Raw genomic sequence first — 16,340 nt, 5'->3', positions numbered from 1 at the left:
AGTGAGAATAAGTCTAGGCAAAGCAAAAAAATATGTCGTCATTCATCAGCTCTTTATCATACTAATTGCTGAATATTTGTGTTAATTTAGAACTTAATACAGTTTTTAATATATTTATTAATTTAGAAATTGCTATAGTTTTTAATATTTGTGTTAATAATTTAGAAATTGTTACAGTTTAAGCTCTGGTACTTGCAATATATTTGAAAAATGTCTATAAACATTCGAAAGGAAATAATTGAAAATTAACGAAAAGCTAAATTTCTGACCAGGTTATAATTCTCTTGTCTTTAACATGACAGAAATATAGGCTAAATACAAGAGTTTAAGACCTTTGATCAAAATACATTTCAGGGTCGTAGCTAGCAAAGGGGGAGGGGGGCAGGGGGGCAACATAACCACTTAAATCCCTATTCTTTGGCACTTAGAAATGGACACAAATGCACAAATAGGTCACAACGCATATATAATAATGTATATAAATCGATTTACATTCAATCGTTTTTGTCCAGATTGAATGGCAGTCTTTGGCGTTTGGTTATTCCAGCCAACACTGGTAGTATTCTCCTATGGGATATGGTTAGCCTCGTTCATCGAGTCGCTTCATTACAAATGGCACTCGAAAGCATTCTGGCACGCGATTAGTGTGCCATTTTTGAAATGTTCATTTTGTCTTAAATATTGTATATCAGAAGCTCATCTTTCACGTTAAGATAACAACATCAATGTTGATTTAAATTGACCAATAAGTCTTGTTTGCAATGTCAAATTTATGGTCATTTTAAGTTTAAATTGGTCGTTTTCGCGTGACCAATTTAATCTCTCTTATGGTTCTGTTACACGAATACACGAATGGATCCCAGTTTTTGTACCAACACGGGGATCCGTACCCGGAACCTCATATGGTTAGTGAGACAGCACTGACCCAATGTCATGTGGAGGTGATGACCTTTCACCTCCAGTGACAAAAATTTAAGATTGTTATACCGATAAATAGTCAACAGTCCTATCAATAACTGTGTTTGTCGTAGAATTCCTTCAATTTTCTAGTTAATGAGCTTAAACAACAAACAGTAGCCTTCAGCTTAATGAAGATATCAAAATAACAAAGTAACACTGGTAGGAGAAATGGAAAAGTTGAAAGTATCTAGGGGCATTCCAGATTATATCACTCGGTATTGTTTGACAATGGAGAGAAAAAAAGTAATAGGATCGATTATTATTACACAAGGATTTTTGTATCCACCAACAATGTATTGAGAGTTTCGAAAAAATTGATAGTTATTTATTCATTCATGGCCCGTAGCTAGCCCAAAAATGTTTGGGGGAGGGGGGCGGCTTGGCAAGGGACAACGTATAGTCGCTCGGATGGGGCGAAAAACCGAGGTTCTGTGTCCACGTTGGCGTGCCCGTAAAAGAAACCTTGACAGTTCGAATTTAAAATAAGAGCAGGCCGTAGCACCGCTGTCCAGGCACCCCCCCCCCCCCCATAGCACACTGCATAGCGTATGCCCTTCTTCATTTGCCCAACTCGGAGCAGAACAGTGAGAAGTTAAATCCCATTTCATTTCATTTCAAAAACTCCTCAAATGAAGATCAGAGGCTTTCAGTGATAACATTTAATTCTTAAAACAATATATAGCAAGATTAGCAATCGCAAAATCAAATAAAGCCGGTCATTATTTTAATATTGTATAGTAGCCAATAATTGATACTTTCGTCTGTTATTGAATGAATGAATGAATGAATGAATGAATGAATAAGTAACTTTTTATTAAGTTCAAACCATTATTATGTTAATATCGAATAGCAGCCAATATATTTTTTATTATCGAAAGAATAAGTAACCTTTAATTTTGCTAACCCTCCATTATGTTAATAGTATATAGTAGCCTATATATTTTGGGTATTTTCTTATATCATTAGCTAGCGGGAGGGGGCAAGGGGACAGCTGCCTCTGCATATTGAAAAAAATCGGCGCACCCAATGGGTGCCCTTTCCATTGGGCGCAATACGAAGCCAACGACCAACGTGTCCATATCGGTATAGATAGATGCCCCTTAAAGCCGAGTGTCATTGGTTGGGCGCCCACGGCGAGATTCGCGGGGCACCAAACCAATGTCACTTGGTTTTATGGGCGCCCCGTCAACTTGATTGATGGGGCGCCCAAAACGGCGTGATCTGTGGGTGCCTTATCCCGGAGGGGCGCCCATAATGACATGATTGGTGGGGCGCCTTATAATGACAATATATGATTGCCGAGCCGTACATAATACACAATGACAAGTGAGATTGGTTGGGCGCCCACGACTTGATCAATGGGGCGCCCAAAACGGCATGATTGGTGGGGTGCCCCATGGCGAAGGGGCGCCCATAATGCCGAGATTGGTTTTTTCGCCCACGACGAGATCATAGGCGCCCAACCACGAAACCGACCGCATACCTACGCCCGAAAAAATCTACTATAAGAAAACCTACTGGAGAATGTAGGAATTTTCCAGGCCAAATTCACGATTAGTAGGGGAGCTGGCTGACCGTTATTCCTAAAATCGCGGACAAAATTGGCACTATGCCTAACGGAGGCACCATGATGGCCGATGTTCAGAATGGAAATGCTTAAGTTGCACATCCCCTGGGTTTAGGGGCCGTTATACGTGACAAGGAGTAGGATCGCCTGTCCAACCTTGTGGGTTTTCCCCGGTTCCTCCGGTTTCCTCCCACTGCTAAAGACCCCTACGCGCAAGCGAATTATTGAAATAAAATTAAACCATATGTTTGTCCCGAAATGACCTAGTTTGTGTTGAGTGGACGTTAAACCCCATTTCTCTCTCTCCCTCTCCTTTAGGGGCTGTACGCCCCCGAAATCGCGGAAAAGGTCGGTTTAATTCAAATCTTTGCGGACAAACTTAATCATCGCTACATATGTTCACGTTGCTAAGGCAAACTTTAAAAGTGCCCTTCAGAACAAAAAATCCCCTGGCTTTTGGCTTCAAATCGCCCCCTAGTGACCCGAGTACGTAGGTTTATTTCAAATATGACGGACAACTTTGATTCCTTTTTCAACTGATAGGGTATGGTCCTAAACCCAGGGGATGTGCAACTTAAGAATTCCCATTCTGATCATCGTCCACCATGGTGCCTCCGTTAGGCATAGTGCCAGTTTTGTCCGCGAGTTTAGGAATAACGGTCAGCTAGCTCCTAGATGGGGATGAGATTGATTCAAGCGCGCACCAGGCGTGATAATCTTCAAAATTCATACAAGTCGCACTCCTACCCGATTCCGAAACTTTTCGTTTTTCTCATAAATTATTATAGGTACGCTAAATTCGTATGTCATTGTCATAGTTCCTCTCCTCAGGTGCAAACCCTTTTTTCCAAAATTTTCTGGGGAAGAGCACCCAAGACCCTTCTCCGAAGGGATGCCCGTCCGCCAATAATTTGACCACAAGTACTCCTTTCTCTAGTTTATTGCACGCAAGTAACTAATCGGTTAGATACAATGATGTAACTGGAAGAAGCCTCATTTTATCATAGAAGTGAGACTTCTAGAATGTAAACTTTCAGAAAAAATAAAAACCTGCTATACTCTATACTGATCTCCCAGTTGCGAGAGTTGCCATTAGTTAACTAAACAGTCGATCTTTATTTCAAGCCCATTTCATTTCCGTTGTATCTATGGTAGATTAAGTAATTAAAAAACACAACGGGATATAGTTTTTCTCACACTCTGTGTGTGTTCCATACCCAAATAATTCACTGTTTATGGCCAGTTAAAACAAGCGGTTTCCATGCAAGATACGACAACATTTTGGAAGAAATGGATGGGGAAGAGGTAAAATTCCTAGGATGGTAGCCCCCATCCCCAATCATGAATTCCTTCCGTCGGCCCTGTCTTTTGATAGGTCTCTTTTTAATCCGATTGAATCTAATCCACTAGATTATCTACTGTTGATATTTTGGTCTTGTTTTCTTAATTAAACGTTAAATAATCAATTTGAATACATTTTAGCATGGATTGAGCCGTGGAAAATGAGATATTGTCTGAAAATAAATGACTTGATAATGAGGGAATCCTTTAGGATCTGGATTATATTATGGGGTTAAACAATGAATGAATGAAATGGGGGTTTAACGTGAATTTTTTCTGAACCAACAATGCTCAGGGTTTAATTTTGTCCCATCCGAACAACTAGTCGATGTACTTGCCAGACCCTACTTACAAGAGGTAAAAACTCCGAAAATATCCCGAGGAACTTCCGCGACCAACACCTCCTGGTTAGCGAGCCAGCGCCTTACTCACTGGACCACCGTGGCTCTCCATTAGACTTAATAATCTATGTATATTACAATTACTTTACATTTACGATACGAATAAATATACTCTGTAGGCCATGGATGGGGTGAAAGCTATTTGTGTTCAGATGCTTGTAGCAATGACAAGGAACTGGAATAATAATAAATGTCACTCTAACTTTACTAAGATGGTTAAAAACCATCTGGTATAAAAGGTCTAGACTATTTGAATAAGATAATATAGAATATATATCACTTACGTAACATAAGCATACGATATCAATAACATAAAAACATCTGTCATTGATATATAAAAATATAATACTACACAGAATACAAGAATAAAGGAAAAAGTGTTTTGAATGTATAAATAATATTATAATTAGTGTATAGACTATATTATAAAAATGTATGTATGTTATATATGGGGAATATATGAATAAAATTATAGAACATTTGAGGAATAGTGTATAGAATTTATGTAGTTGTTTGTAAAGGATATAGAATTTATTTATAATAATACAAGTAATATTTAATATGTATAGAATCTATGTAGTTTGTATAAAGTATATCCACAAAATCATGCATGCATTCCTATATTATAGAATATAGTAAATAAGAATACATAAGCAATAAATAATATAGGTAAAGTATATAATACCTGTAAACAATTACTAATACAACAATAGCTATAAGTAAAAGTCCTCCTAATGTAGCACCCACAATATAACCAACATAACCTGTATAAGAGAAATATTAATACACTTTTAAAATAAACACTAAAATTAAAATGGGATTTAGCGCCCCGCTTTGTGTAGTCACTGGGATAATCAAGACGGGTAACCATCCAAATCAATATGCGCACAAAATAATTTATTTCATTTGATCAGTGTTTCGTATGCTTTGATGGGCGTCACAATACCCGATTCTTTGAAGGATTATTAACCTCAAATTGTACGGGATGCACAGGGCCCACAACTTTGGGATGATGGGAGTCTAAAAGTTTAAGTATTTGATAATAATAAAGTAATACGTATGTAATAGTAGTAAAGGTTGTTGATCTGTTGGTGAAATTGTTTGTTTACAATCTACTAAAATCAAATGATTATTATTGAAAGAAAATTTAGCTTGTGTCAAGGTAGACAGGGGACGGGGAAGGCGGGCAGAATACTCTACACAGAGCCCGAAATATTCTACGGTCGATCTATACCTTCTATAAAGAAGCTTTGATTTTTTGGTCTAAGTTCAAATTGTCGGTGCATATAATTGCAAGTCATGGTATATATTTGTTTCTATATATAATAGTAGAGCCATAACGAAGTCTTAAAAAAATATGTATAAGAATGATATAGTATATATTTTTCTAAAATGTCTGAATACGTATTACCATAACGATGTTTTAAAATATATAAGAATGAGGATATCGATAATAAGTCATACAATCTAACTCCAATCGTTATACCAATTACGTAAACAAGAAGCAAGACAATATAGGGCGTATAATGGTTGTATATTGTTGAACATTCTGCATAAAAAACCTCGTCATAAATATCCTTTATATTACGAAGATAATTTTCAATAATTGTATCATGAAAAGGATATCAGGCTGATCATCAATTAAATGATCTACGCCGATCTTTTATTATTCACCATATAATCACGAAACTAGGTACTTGTTCGTGTATTAATCATTAGATAGAAAATTTTCTCAGTTATTGAAGACACTATAAAAACTTATCCTTCCGTAACTATAGGCAGAAAATCCGGTAAAGTGGGATAAAAATCCATTATTCAATCACGGAAAGTGTATGAAAAATAATGAAGGCAGCTTAACCGAACCATTTTCAATAGGTCGACGTGTCATTTATGGGTAGATAAATTACTCGGGGAGTAATTGACAATATCGCCCAGAAGACCGGACATCGCAAGACTTTTGTTTATTTTTTAACAATTCTCTCCCGTAATGGCATATCGAATATCTATAAAAGATATGTTTGAAGATCGTTAATTAATCAAGTTAGTTGATATACTTTATTATTAAACGTGACAAATGTCACTGTCAACAAAATGTATTTTTTTATTTATCTTTGAATATTTTAAGCCACACTTAAGGTATCAAATATCGTGGAACATGTACGGGAAATAGAACGTTATTAGTCGTCTTTAACTTCAAAAAAAAACCTTGTAATTTGACATCAACGCGCTTCAGTTCGCATTTTCATTACTTTTCAAGAGTTCCTGTTATGCTTGATTATACTTTGAAGCTCATTCTCCATTATATAATAATTTTGCATACATGGGTTTCAAATTAATATTAAAAAAATTTTCTTTTATAAACTTCTTATAAGATAAAAGGTATTAAAGTGTCGTGATGGACGTATTTCATGGGATAAAACCGGGAAGTTCAGAGTGGAAACGGGGTTTAACGACCTATTTATATGTATCAAAATCAAAATATCTAATGAAGACGGACAGACGCCATACAGGGTACTATAGCGAAACTTTTGCCTGGACAGTGCGTTTCCGCCTACTCTACATCGATTTCCAACAACTGCCAAGCACGCCAACGCGTACACGGGATTTCGGTTTATCGCCCATTCCCAACGAATAGACACTGTTCCTGCACCACTGACAAGCGGAATTCAAACCGGGAGGTTCCAGAAACGAACCCCGGACCTCCTGAATAGTGAGCTAGACTTTTTTGTCAGTCACGCAGGCAGTTATTGAATTATGTACTAATTTACATAAAAACAAATCTACGGACAAGACACAATACGCAGAAATCACAAACAACCGAACATATCAAATTAAGTGAATGGATCCGGGGGCTAGCCGTAAGCGCCCACTGCGCTGTACAGTTCCGGGCCTGTAGTGATACAGACTTCACTCAACAATCTATTTCATTTGATGAAATTAATTGTAAGATTCTTCTAGGTAGTATCTTACATCATGGTTATAAAGTAGCCAAAAATCCAGTAATTTTACTTACTAGGGTTTTTTTTACATTTAGCCCCATCGTAGCCACAAGCCGGTTCATCTTTAGGTATAATGCCACCAAATATTTCTATATCTTTATTATAAGCCTGTAAATATACAAAAATATTCAATATTTCTTAAATTTGAATTTTTGTATTGTAAATCAAATATGGAATAAAATACAAATCATTTCAAGTTGAACACGTTTTGAATATTTTAACAAAATTGACCGAATGGACAGACGTGCAAGCAGGCTGGCAGTGGACAAAAATCAAAACATTAAAGTCCAATTATGCCTTGCTAGAATTGCATCAGAAAAGTCTTCGAAATGGAATATTAAAATTTCAACTTTAATATGGGAGATTATTGTATCATTCTTCAAAATGTCAGAGCTATAAATTATATCAATGTTATGAAAATCGTGGTTTTGAAAAATCGCTCCAACAAATTACCGATTATGAAATTTTATGGTATATTTCCCCTCAACTGATCTTATTTGAACACAAGAATCTTACAGTGTCAGTCTATAAAGTTTAACAAAGTTTAACAGCAATCTTCGACAGGTATTTAGTGGGTGAACACAATAAAAACACAACAACCATTTATATGGTATACAATCACTTTATTGTTATACATATAGCACGACGTTTCGGCAAGTGTTCTCTTGTCCGTTTCATCATTTGTCCTTAAAAACAACACGAGCATGCGTGTTGAAACGTTGTGCTATATGTATATTAGTGATCGTATTTCATACTGTATAAAATGACCGTTATGATTGTAATGCGCATGGTCCTAGTGGGATCACAACGTCTCAGCTAGACTGACAATGGCTTACTAACCAGATGTCTCCGGTTCGATCCTGGTGTGATTATATTCAATATAAATGGTTATAGCTTTTATACCTTTCATATAAGCCTCTAAACTGTCGAACGCAAAATCCAGGATACCTCAACAATTGCATGACTGCAAAATTTCTCAAGCTGCATTATGTAAGAGCGAAATCTGCTTATTGAAGGTCTTTTTTTCTGGCTTCAAACGTTATTTAAATTATTATTTAGACATTCATTTCCAATGGCAAGCCCATTATAAACTCTCTATACCATCGGGTGGCTTGGATTAGACCACTTGAATGGTTAACAACAAATGGAAAATCGAGATATCGTTTATCATTGAAGCAATGTCAATCGGGGCTCTGTTATTCTTGTTAGAACTTCAAACAATCATAACTTCGCTCAGAATAATGTAATTTGACTGAAATGTTGAATATATTCATTATCTATTTTTGAACTAGTATAGCAAGAACAGTCAGTTTTTTATCTATATCTTACATAGTACATCTTTATCAAAACACTGTTTTATGTACAATAAAGCAAATTAAGAAAATAATTCAATCAAATTAAAGAGATCGTTTAACAGTAAATACTCACCACGTCTATATTTTTATCGGGATGTCTGAGAAATCTACCAACAGGTTTTAAACCATAGCCAAATTTACTGTTATCTGGTTCTAATGCTAATACTGTATAATTAGCTTCCGCATCGCCATTTTCATCTATGTATCCCAGTATCCCCATTATGCCTTCAAAAAGTATAAACAAGAGATAGATTTTAAGCAAAAAGAAATTCATATTTTACGTCATAATTTATAGATTTTAATGTTGTGGGAAACCAAACGGTCCTGTTTTATAAATACAGGTATTCCCCACTCAAAAACAAAATTAATTAATATTTTTACATCGTTTGTGAATTGGTACATAAAATTCTTTGTCAAAGTTCTCAGTTTAAAGATGTAAACATGTAATGAAGTGTGTATTGTTTAAGTTTAAAATACTTGAACCAAACCTTGTATAAGTTTTACCTACTTTGAAATGTTCTGTCGTTTATTTTGTTGACAATAGCTCGACCATCATACGGATTTCCCCCAGCTTGCAACACTTCATCTAAAGCCCGAGCATAAACCATCACAGCATCGTATAAGTATGCAGCAAATATATCAATCTGAAAACAAATTAATGCAATGCAGATATGACCTATATCTGAATGACAAATACAAGATTTTGAAAACAATAAATCAGTAATAATATAATAAATGAGTTCTGCGAATCTGATTGGAATATCTCAGACCCCTAACACACCCTTACATTATGACAATGGTGATAGGATATAGCAGATCAAATTTAGGCTTGCAAATACTTCTTAAACTCTGGACCTCATATATCAAAATTGAATTCTAATTAATATGAGACATTCTTTTATTCGCTATTTCAAAATGGAATCAGTTTTGTTAAAATACTTTTTAAACTCAGAAACCTGACTTGACTGTATATCAGAATTAAATTCTAAAATATAGGAGGCACTCTTTCGTTTGCTTTTCCCAAATAGAATCAGTTTTGGTCAATAAGAATTTTCTTACGTATTATTTGACAAATTATTATAATCTACGTACGGCCATGAACATAAAATATTGAATCTAAATCGATTTACTACTAAATTCGTAAGATTGACAATGAAATATAAAAATAAGAGCGTCTTCAATAAACTGTCCATCATGGTAGAAGGTCATAAATAATTTCACCTTTTGTCTTAAATTCCTTTCTAGCCATTGTTATTTCGCACCATTGCATTCACTTTTTATTCGCAAATTGACTTCCAGGAAATGAGTATGACGTCAAGTTTTAGGGAACAATACATCGATTCCACGTACTACCGGCATTTGATGGTATAGGAAACGAGAAGTGGCGATTTATTAGAAAAAGAAATGATTAAATTAACACATATAATAAGGTCGTAGTATAATTAGATATGAGGCTAAGAAAAATAATACTTCTGTTTACCGTTACTTGGGCCCAAAAGTCGGTTGGTCGAAAGATTTTTTTCAAGGGGTTTGACGGGTAAGATTAGACAGAACAAACTGGACTGATAAATTAAACCTTTAATAACCTATATCGATTCTTGCGTGTTATAGTCTTTTGTACACCATTTTAAGTACGGTAAAGTGTTTATTATTTATCGACGTTTGACGTCCGCTTCCCCTAGGGTGATATAGAACACAAATTCATTTCCTAGCTTTATTATTGAGTAGGTTCTGGAAAATAATATCGCTACTGATTGTTGTAAATACCGAAATGTTAGGGTTCGAATTTTCCAGCAGAAAACGATGCCAAGACCGATTTATACGACCTGGGAAATGAGAAAAAATGTTTAGGATCGGCGATTTTTGTTCACAATATAGGGCCGGGCGGTTAACCCTAAACATGGGTAATTTTTCTGGCCTTAAGTAAGGTCGTAGAGAACGTGGCCTACACAGTTAATCGATTATAGAGTTATCAAAGAGTTATTGCCTAGCGGAGATCATCGAGAAAATCCAACCATTAACAATGACCACGGACACTTTGAACGGATTAATATAAATATCAATGAAATGAAATGAAGTGGGGTTATACGGCCTAATTACATAACAACCGTCTATAGGTTGTGTGACCTTTGAAATACATATGTAGGTTCTAGCTTCGTGCCTTTAATATCTTTATTTATTTATTTATTTATTTTTGTTGCTGTCGAGCCCTGCTTTTGTATATTATTAATATATAATCGTTGTTAATGTGTATAGTACTCCTGAAGGGGGGGGGGGGAGAGAGAATAAAAATGGTATTTAGCATTGTTCTGCACCAACCGTCTAATAAAATCCGGTCATGCTGTGGGGTAAAATATCTATTCGTGGGTTCTGAGTATAATAATCATTCTGTAAGATTCATATTTAGGGATTGTGACAGAACAGAACGTTTCATACAGGTCTGTTGCTTGCCATGCTCTGCACCACTGTCGAGTGGAAACCTGTTTGGAATATCCCAACATAGAGATCGAACCCGGGATTTCCTGGTTATTGAGCTAGCTCAATACTCACCGAGACAACTTGGGAGTGGGGGTGGGGGGGGGCATCGAATCAAATAATCAAATAGTATTTATTTAGTCTTGGCAAAGCATTAATAAATGATAATAAATAAATTAACAAGGCGATATCAATCAAGAAGATTGCTGCTGATAGTGCAAATTGTACTCAATTAAAGGAGCCAAAGAGCAGTTGAGAGAGAGAGAGGGTTGGTGGGAGGTTTAACGTCCATTCGACACAAAGTATCGGTTTACTCGCAATGGAAGGATACCAAATTATTTATATCAACTTTTATGTTTTGATGTTTGCTCGACAGCTTAGAAATTAACCATCTATTGAGGCATAAATAAAATATCCAAATTCAATTATATCCGTATAAATATTCCATTGAATCAACGACTAATGACAGCGGTTCTATGTTACTCAACAGAAATAAATCAATGTGAAACAGTTTAATCACGTTTATATTTTTACATTTATCAAATCAAGTTGAAATAGGAACCCGGCGAATCAATAAACGCATCTTTGTTACATGGTCTGAACAAAACAAACTCAGATTTTGAGAAAAGGTCATACGGCGCATTTAGCAAATTTTATCATTTGTCTGAGAATATTCGGAGCTTCGTCGCTCAGTGGGTGCTGGCTCACTAATAAGGAGGCCAGGGGTTGGATACCGGCGTTGGCCTTGATTTTCAAGAGTGATTTCCCCTTGTCAGTGGTGCAGGCGGAGGGCCTGGCAAGGAACAGCATATAGTCGTTAGGAAGGTACACGTAAAAGAAACCTTGACAGCTGGAATTCATTTGTTGTCCGGGCAAATGCTGTCTGGCTCCATTAGCCCGATTGGTGCAGAAAAGTAGGACGTTAAACCCTATTTCAGTTATTCGCTTATTTTGAGAATATTCTCAAGTAAACGATCTATTACTCACATACATAAGTATGTACATGGATCCAACGGAAGCGTCAACAGATTTGCAGGAAAGAAATATTGACGTATTGACTTCTGTGAGATTCAAATGTTTACCAGACAATAGTAAACTTATTAATGGTCTTAACTCGCCATTTTTTTAATACACTTCTGCTAATATCATGGATTTACTATCGATAATCGATTAATCATTTTTTCAAAGGGAAATAATTCATCAATACGAGTATATTATGTCATTTTATTTTTGACCTTACGCAAGGCCTTTGATTAATGTAGCGTGTAGATAAATTTACGGTGCTAAAATAATCGATATTTGATTCCGGTAATACATGTAGAAGTTTAGAAAATAGGAAGTGACCGTTTTCCTGGGGTTTGTTCTTAAGTTATTATCGTAATGGATATTCTCAGTAAATGTAGATTATATCATTTTCGCTCAATACATGAGTGAAATATCTAAACGTTTCATTAATTGTTAACAATAATGCCGACCAGTGCTATAAACCGGATTGCGTGTTTGTTTGAGGATATTTAACTTCCGCACCCGTTCTATAAAAATGAATTTAGTTGATTATAATATTAAGATTCTATCACTAGGTATTAAATACGTACACCATATACATTTGCAATTATATTAGCGCTTTTTTTATCTGACTAAAACAAACCCTGTGTTGATTATTTACGCTAAGGATATTTTATTTCTGGGACCTGTTTCACGAAATTTTAACTAAGATAAAAATCCAAATTTTAGTAATTTGATTGGATAATATTAGGTTGACTTTAGTGCTTAGCCAATCAAAATTGAACTATCTACTAAAATTTGGATTTTATCTTTAGTTAAGATTTCGAGAAACGGGGCCCAGGCAAATGAGAGAGAGAGAGAGAAAAATGGGGTTTAACGTCCACTCGACACAAACTAGGTCATTTCGGGACTAACATAAATTTTAGCAGTGGGAGGAAACCGGAGGCCCCGGAGAAAACCCACGAGGTTGGACAGGCGACCCTACTCCTTGCCACGTACAACCGGGGATTCGAAACCACCCAGGCAAATGAACACAGTTTTTTTATATAGATGAATGTGACGACGAACGCGCGTTAACCGTGCACCACGAGGGATTTGGAATTCAAAGGTGAAGTTATATCGGGATTTACAAAATTAAACGAAACGCAATTACCATTCCATTTTAGTCTGAGTGGAAAGCGGCCCAGAATTCGTTGAGATTCAAATTCAAAACAGTCCAGATTGAACAGCAGTCGTTTGCGCCTACTTTGTCCATTCTACAACGTTTTTTTTATATCATTTTGTATTTCACATATTTTGGATAATATCGTGTTAAGAGGTTTAGCTCCTTTTGAATGTGTGTTTTTCTTGGTTTAAAATACAACTATACACAAACAACAATAATAATTTCCGCGTAATTGAAATGTTTGGTGACAGAAGGTATATTGGACAATGTCATGTTAATATATAATATCTAGATCTGTACATAGATAATGTTAATAGGCACAAAATGCCTCAAGAAACACATAAAAGGGTAAAATCAAGTTTAAAGATAATGATAGGCGAGACAAAATTTAGATCAGCAATGCTTGGATATTATTAGGCCAAATAAAAAAAATACCCTTGTTACGTTACTTGGCAACAAAAGATATGGCTGGTCGATGCGAATTTTTTTTCTTTTCTTTTTTTTTTCTTTCGGACGGGATGCAAACCCTAAATCCCGTGTAAACATTCGCGTGCACGTAAAAGAACCCTTGACAGTTGGAATTCGAACGAATAGTAGGCAGTACCTTATACTGCGTGGTGTATGCCCGAATTTATTTTGCCCAGGCGGTGCAGAAAAGTAGAGCGTTAACCACATTTTATTTCACTGCATACATAACTCATATGCATTGGAAAGATATTCGACTGAATGTCCCATTAAAACGACTATCATTATCATCGATATCGTCTTCTCGCCGCCTGTACAATATATTAATGATAATGTCGTGTATGATAGGTAATAAAGGAAAGTACTATTATCCATATCATTCCATGCGTGCTAATGTTTATCCTCAGATAAATAATCTCTTTTCACACCTTTAAGTATGTTGGACAAATCTCTTTATGGTGTCAGTCACCGTACCTTGCAGGCATAAATCTTATTATTAAAACAAACATTAAATAATTTCTTCTTCAAGTACAGTTAACACTAATTCACGAATGCAATTCAAACAATGCATTTCTCAAAATAACTCGTGTGTGTTAAAATGCCGATCTGCTAATATCAATCGTATAGTACAACAACATTGTCCAATGGGCTGCCACAGGGATCAGTTCGTGGTACATATATTCCCCAATTTGAGCAGCGGGTGTTCCAAGATAGAGACAATGCAAAGTATTGTGTGAATTATGGCGGATTACCCGGGAATTTTATAAAATGAGACGCTTTGAGACAAGTATCGGCTCATTTAGTAGATGCATGCATAGGATAAGAGTGCAATAAGGCCTAAACGACCCCCGCCCAACCCACCCCCATACACACACCTCCCGGACACGCGCCTGATATTTAGCATTTTCTACACATATTCTCGAAATATATTAACTTAAAGTAGCGAAGTCTCTAACTCAATATCATCCAAAGTCTTCGGCATTGAAAACACGAATTATTTGTCAATTTAAATTAACATTGATGTTGTGATTTTACCGGGCAAAGACGGGCTTCTGATATTCAATATTTAAGACAAACATTGTACCATTGGTACACGAATCGTGTACCACAATGCGATTCAGCGCCATTTGTAACAAGGGACCATATTCTATCTTGAGGGCATGAACAATAAATACTATCGGTGTAGATTGGAATAACTAGACGCTAGAGATTACAGATTACATATAACATTATTACATGCGTTGAGACTCATTCGTGTCAATTTCTAGGTCCCAAATATTAGCGACTTAGCCCCTTTAAGGGCTCCTTTAATCTATGTAAAACTTGAACTTTAAGTACTAGAAACTAAAAAAGATAGGAAGGGCGAGAATTAGCGTTTCTTCAACATTATGCATCCGTTACTGTTGAACTAACATATATCTTTAGAATATTTATTTTATTTTCTGTAAAGACGTGCATGAATGTTCACTATGACATACGAAATATTATTTTATAGTAATTAAATCGATAAATACTGTGTCCAATAGGTTTTTTTTTTGGTTTTTTTTTTAATTTGCTGAGGCAGTTGTTGATTAATATTACTCAAATTCACATTGGCGTGAAATCAGATATTATCATGTTTCTCAGCATGTAAATTTCACCCAGGGTAATAACATCAAATTTAGATCATGTTATTATTATATTAAAATTAAGTAGCACAATTGTTCAATCGATTAAATAAAAGTTACAGTAATGAAAATGAAATGAAGACGGGCATACGCCATACAGTGTGCTACGAGAGAGATTTTGTCCGGACAGCGGTGTTACGGCCTAGTCTTATATCAAACTCCCAACTGTTAATGGTTATTTTTATGTCTACGTATACACAGAACTTCGGGTTTTCGTCCCATTCAAACGACTAGACGCTGTCATTGCCAGGCCCTCCATCCTGCACCACTGACAAGGGGAAACCACACTGGAAAATCCCGGACAACTTTATCGGCCAACAACGAGACGGAACCCTGGAACACCAGGTTAGCGCCTTACTCAGTGAGCCAAAGCGACTATCGAAACGATATAGCGTAATACGCCAACCAGAAATATGAACACAAAGTTTAATCGTATATTTGATCAAATCTAATAAATAAAATTCTATACATATGCACATGCTCTTGGCTTAACTGTATATATATTAGTCGTAAACAATGTAATAAATCTCCTCCAATAAAATACGGTGTATATATATTCTATGTTTATCGTAAAAATATTAGCGGCAAACCATTTAATTAAATTTATTGCCAGTTTCGAATTTATCGCCGTAATGCTCATCTATCTATTATTCAATCAGCAATAAACAAATACAACACATTCACATAAAATTTATAGATAGTTTATGTTCTCCCATGTGCAATTTCAAAATAATATTAAATAACTTGATAACCCAAACATATACCATCTAGCTAAATTGACACTATACATGTGTACCATCGTTCAAACATTGATCAATACTCTATCAAGATTTCAACCACGCCTGTAACATTGATACACTTGTATGATCTGTACCGCTCTCAAACAATGATGATCTATAGTATTCGAACCACATATCAAGACTTATCAAGACTTATATCA

The 16,340-nt window shown here is 35.7% G+C and overlaps 1 protein-coding gene across 1 annotated transcript in view; it reads right to left on the bottom strand.

The window, feature by feature from the left end:
- Positions 1–61: 61 nt before the first annotated feature.
- The window catches only part of LOC130010900 (guanylate cyclase 32E-like), a 35,443-nt gene continuing 19,164 nt past the window's right edge, over positions 62–16,340 (bottom strand). The window contains exons 5-9 of the mRNA XM_056099075.1: positions 9,132–9,267; positions 8,697–8,848; positions 7,283–7,376; positions 4,955–5,033; positions 62–92 (exon numbers count right to left, since the gene is read on the bottom strand). Of these exons, the coding sequence (XP_055955050.1) occupies positions 62–92; positions 4,955–5,033; positions 7,283–7,376; positions 8,697–8,848; positions 9,132–9,267 (492 nt within the window). The remainder of the gene's footprint in view (positions 93–4,954; positions 5,034–7,282; positions 7,377–8,696; positions 8,849–9,131; positions 9,268–16,340) is intronic.

This window comes from Patella vulgata, chromosome 2 (assembly GCF_932274485.2).
Source record: "Patella vulgata chromosome 2, xgPatVulg1.2, whole genome shotgun sequence".
Lineage (NCBI taxonomy): Eukaryota > Metazoa > Mollusca > Gastropoda > Patellidae > Patella > Patella vulgata.
The sequence above is the reverse complement of the archived record's forward strand: the minus strand, read 5'-3'. Positions and strand labels throughout refer to the sequence as shown.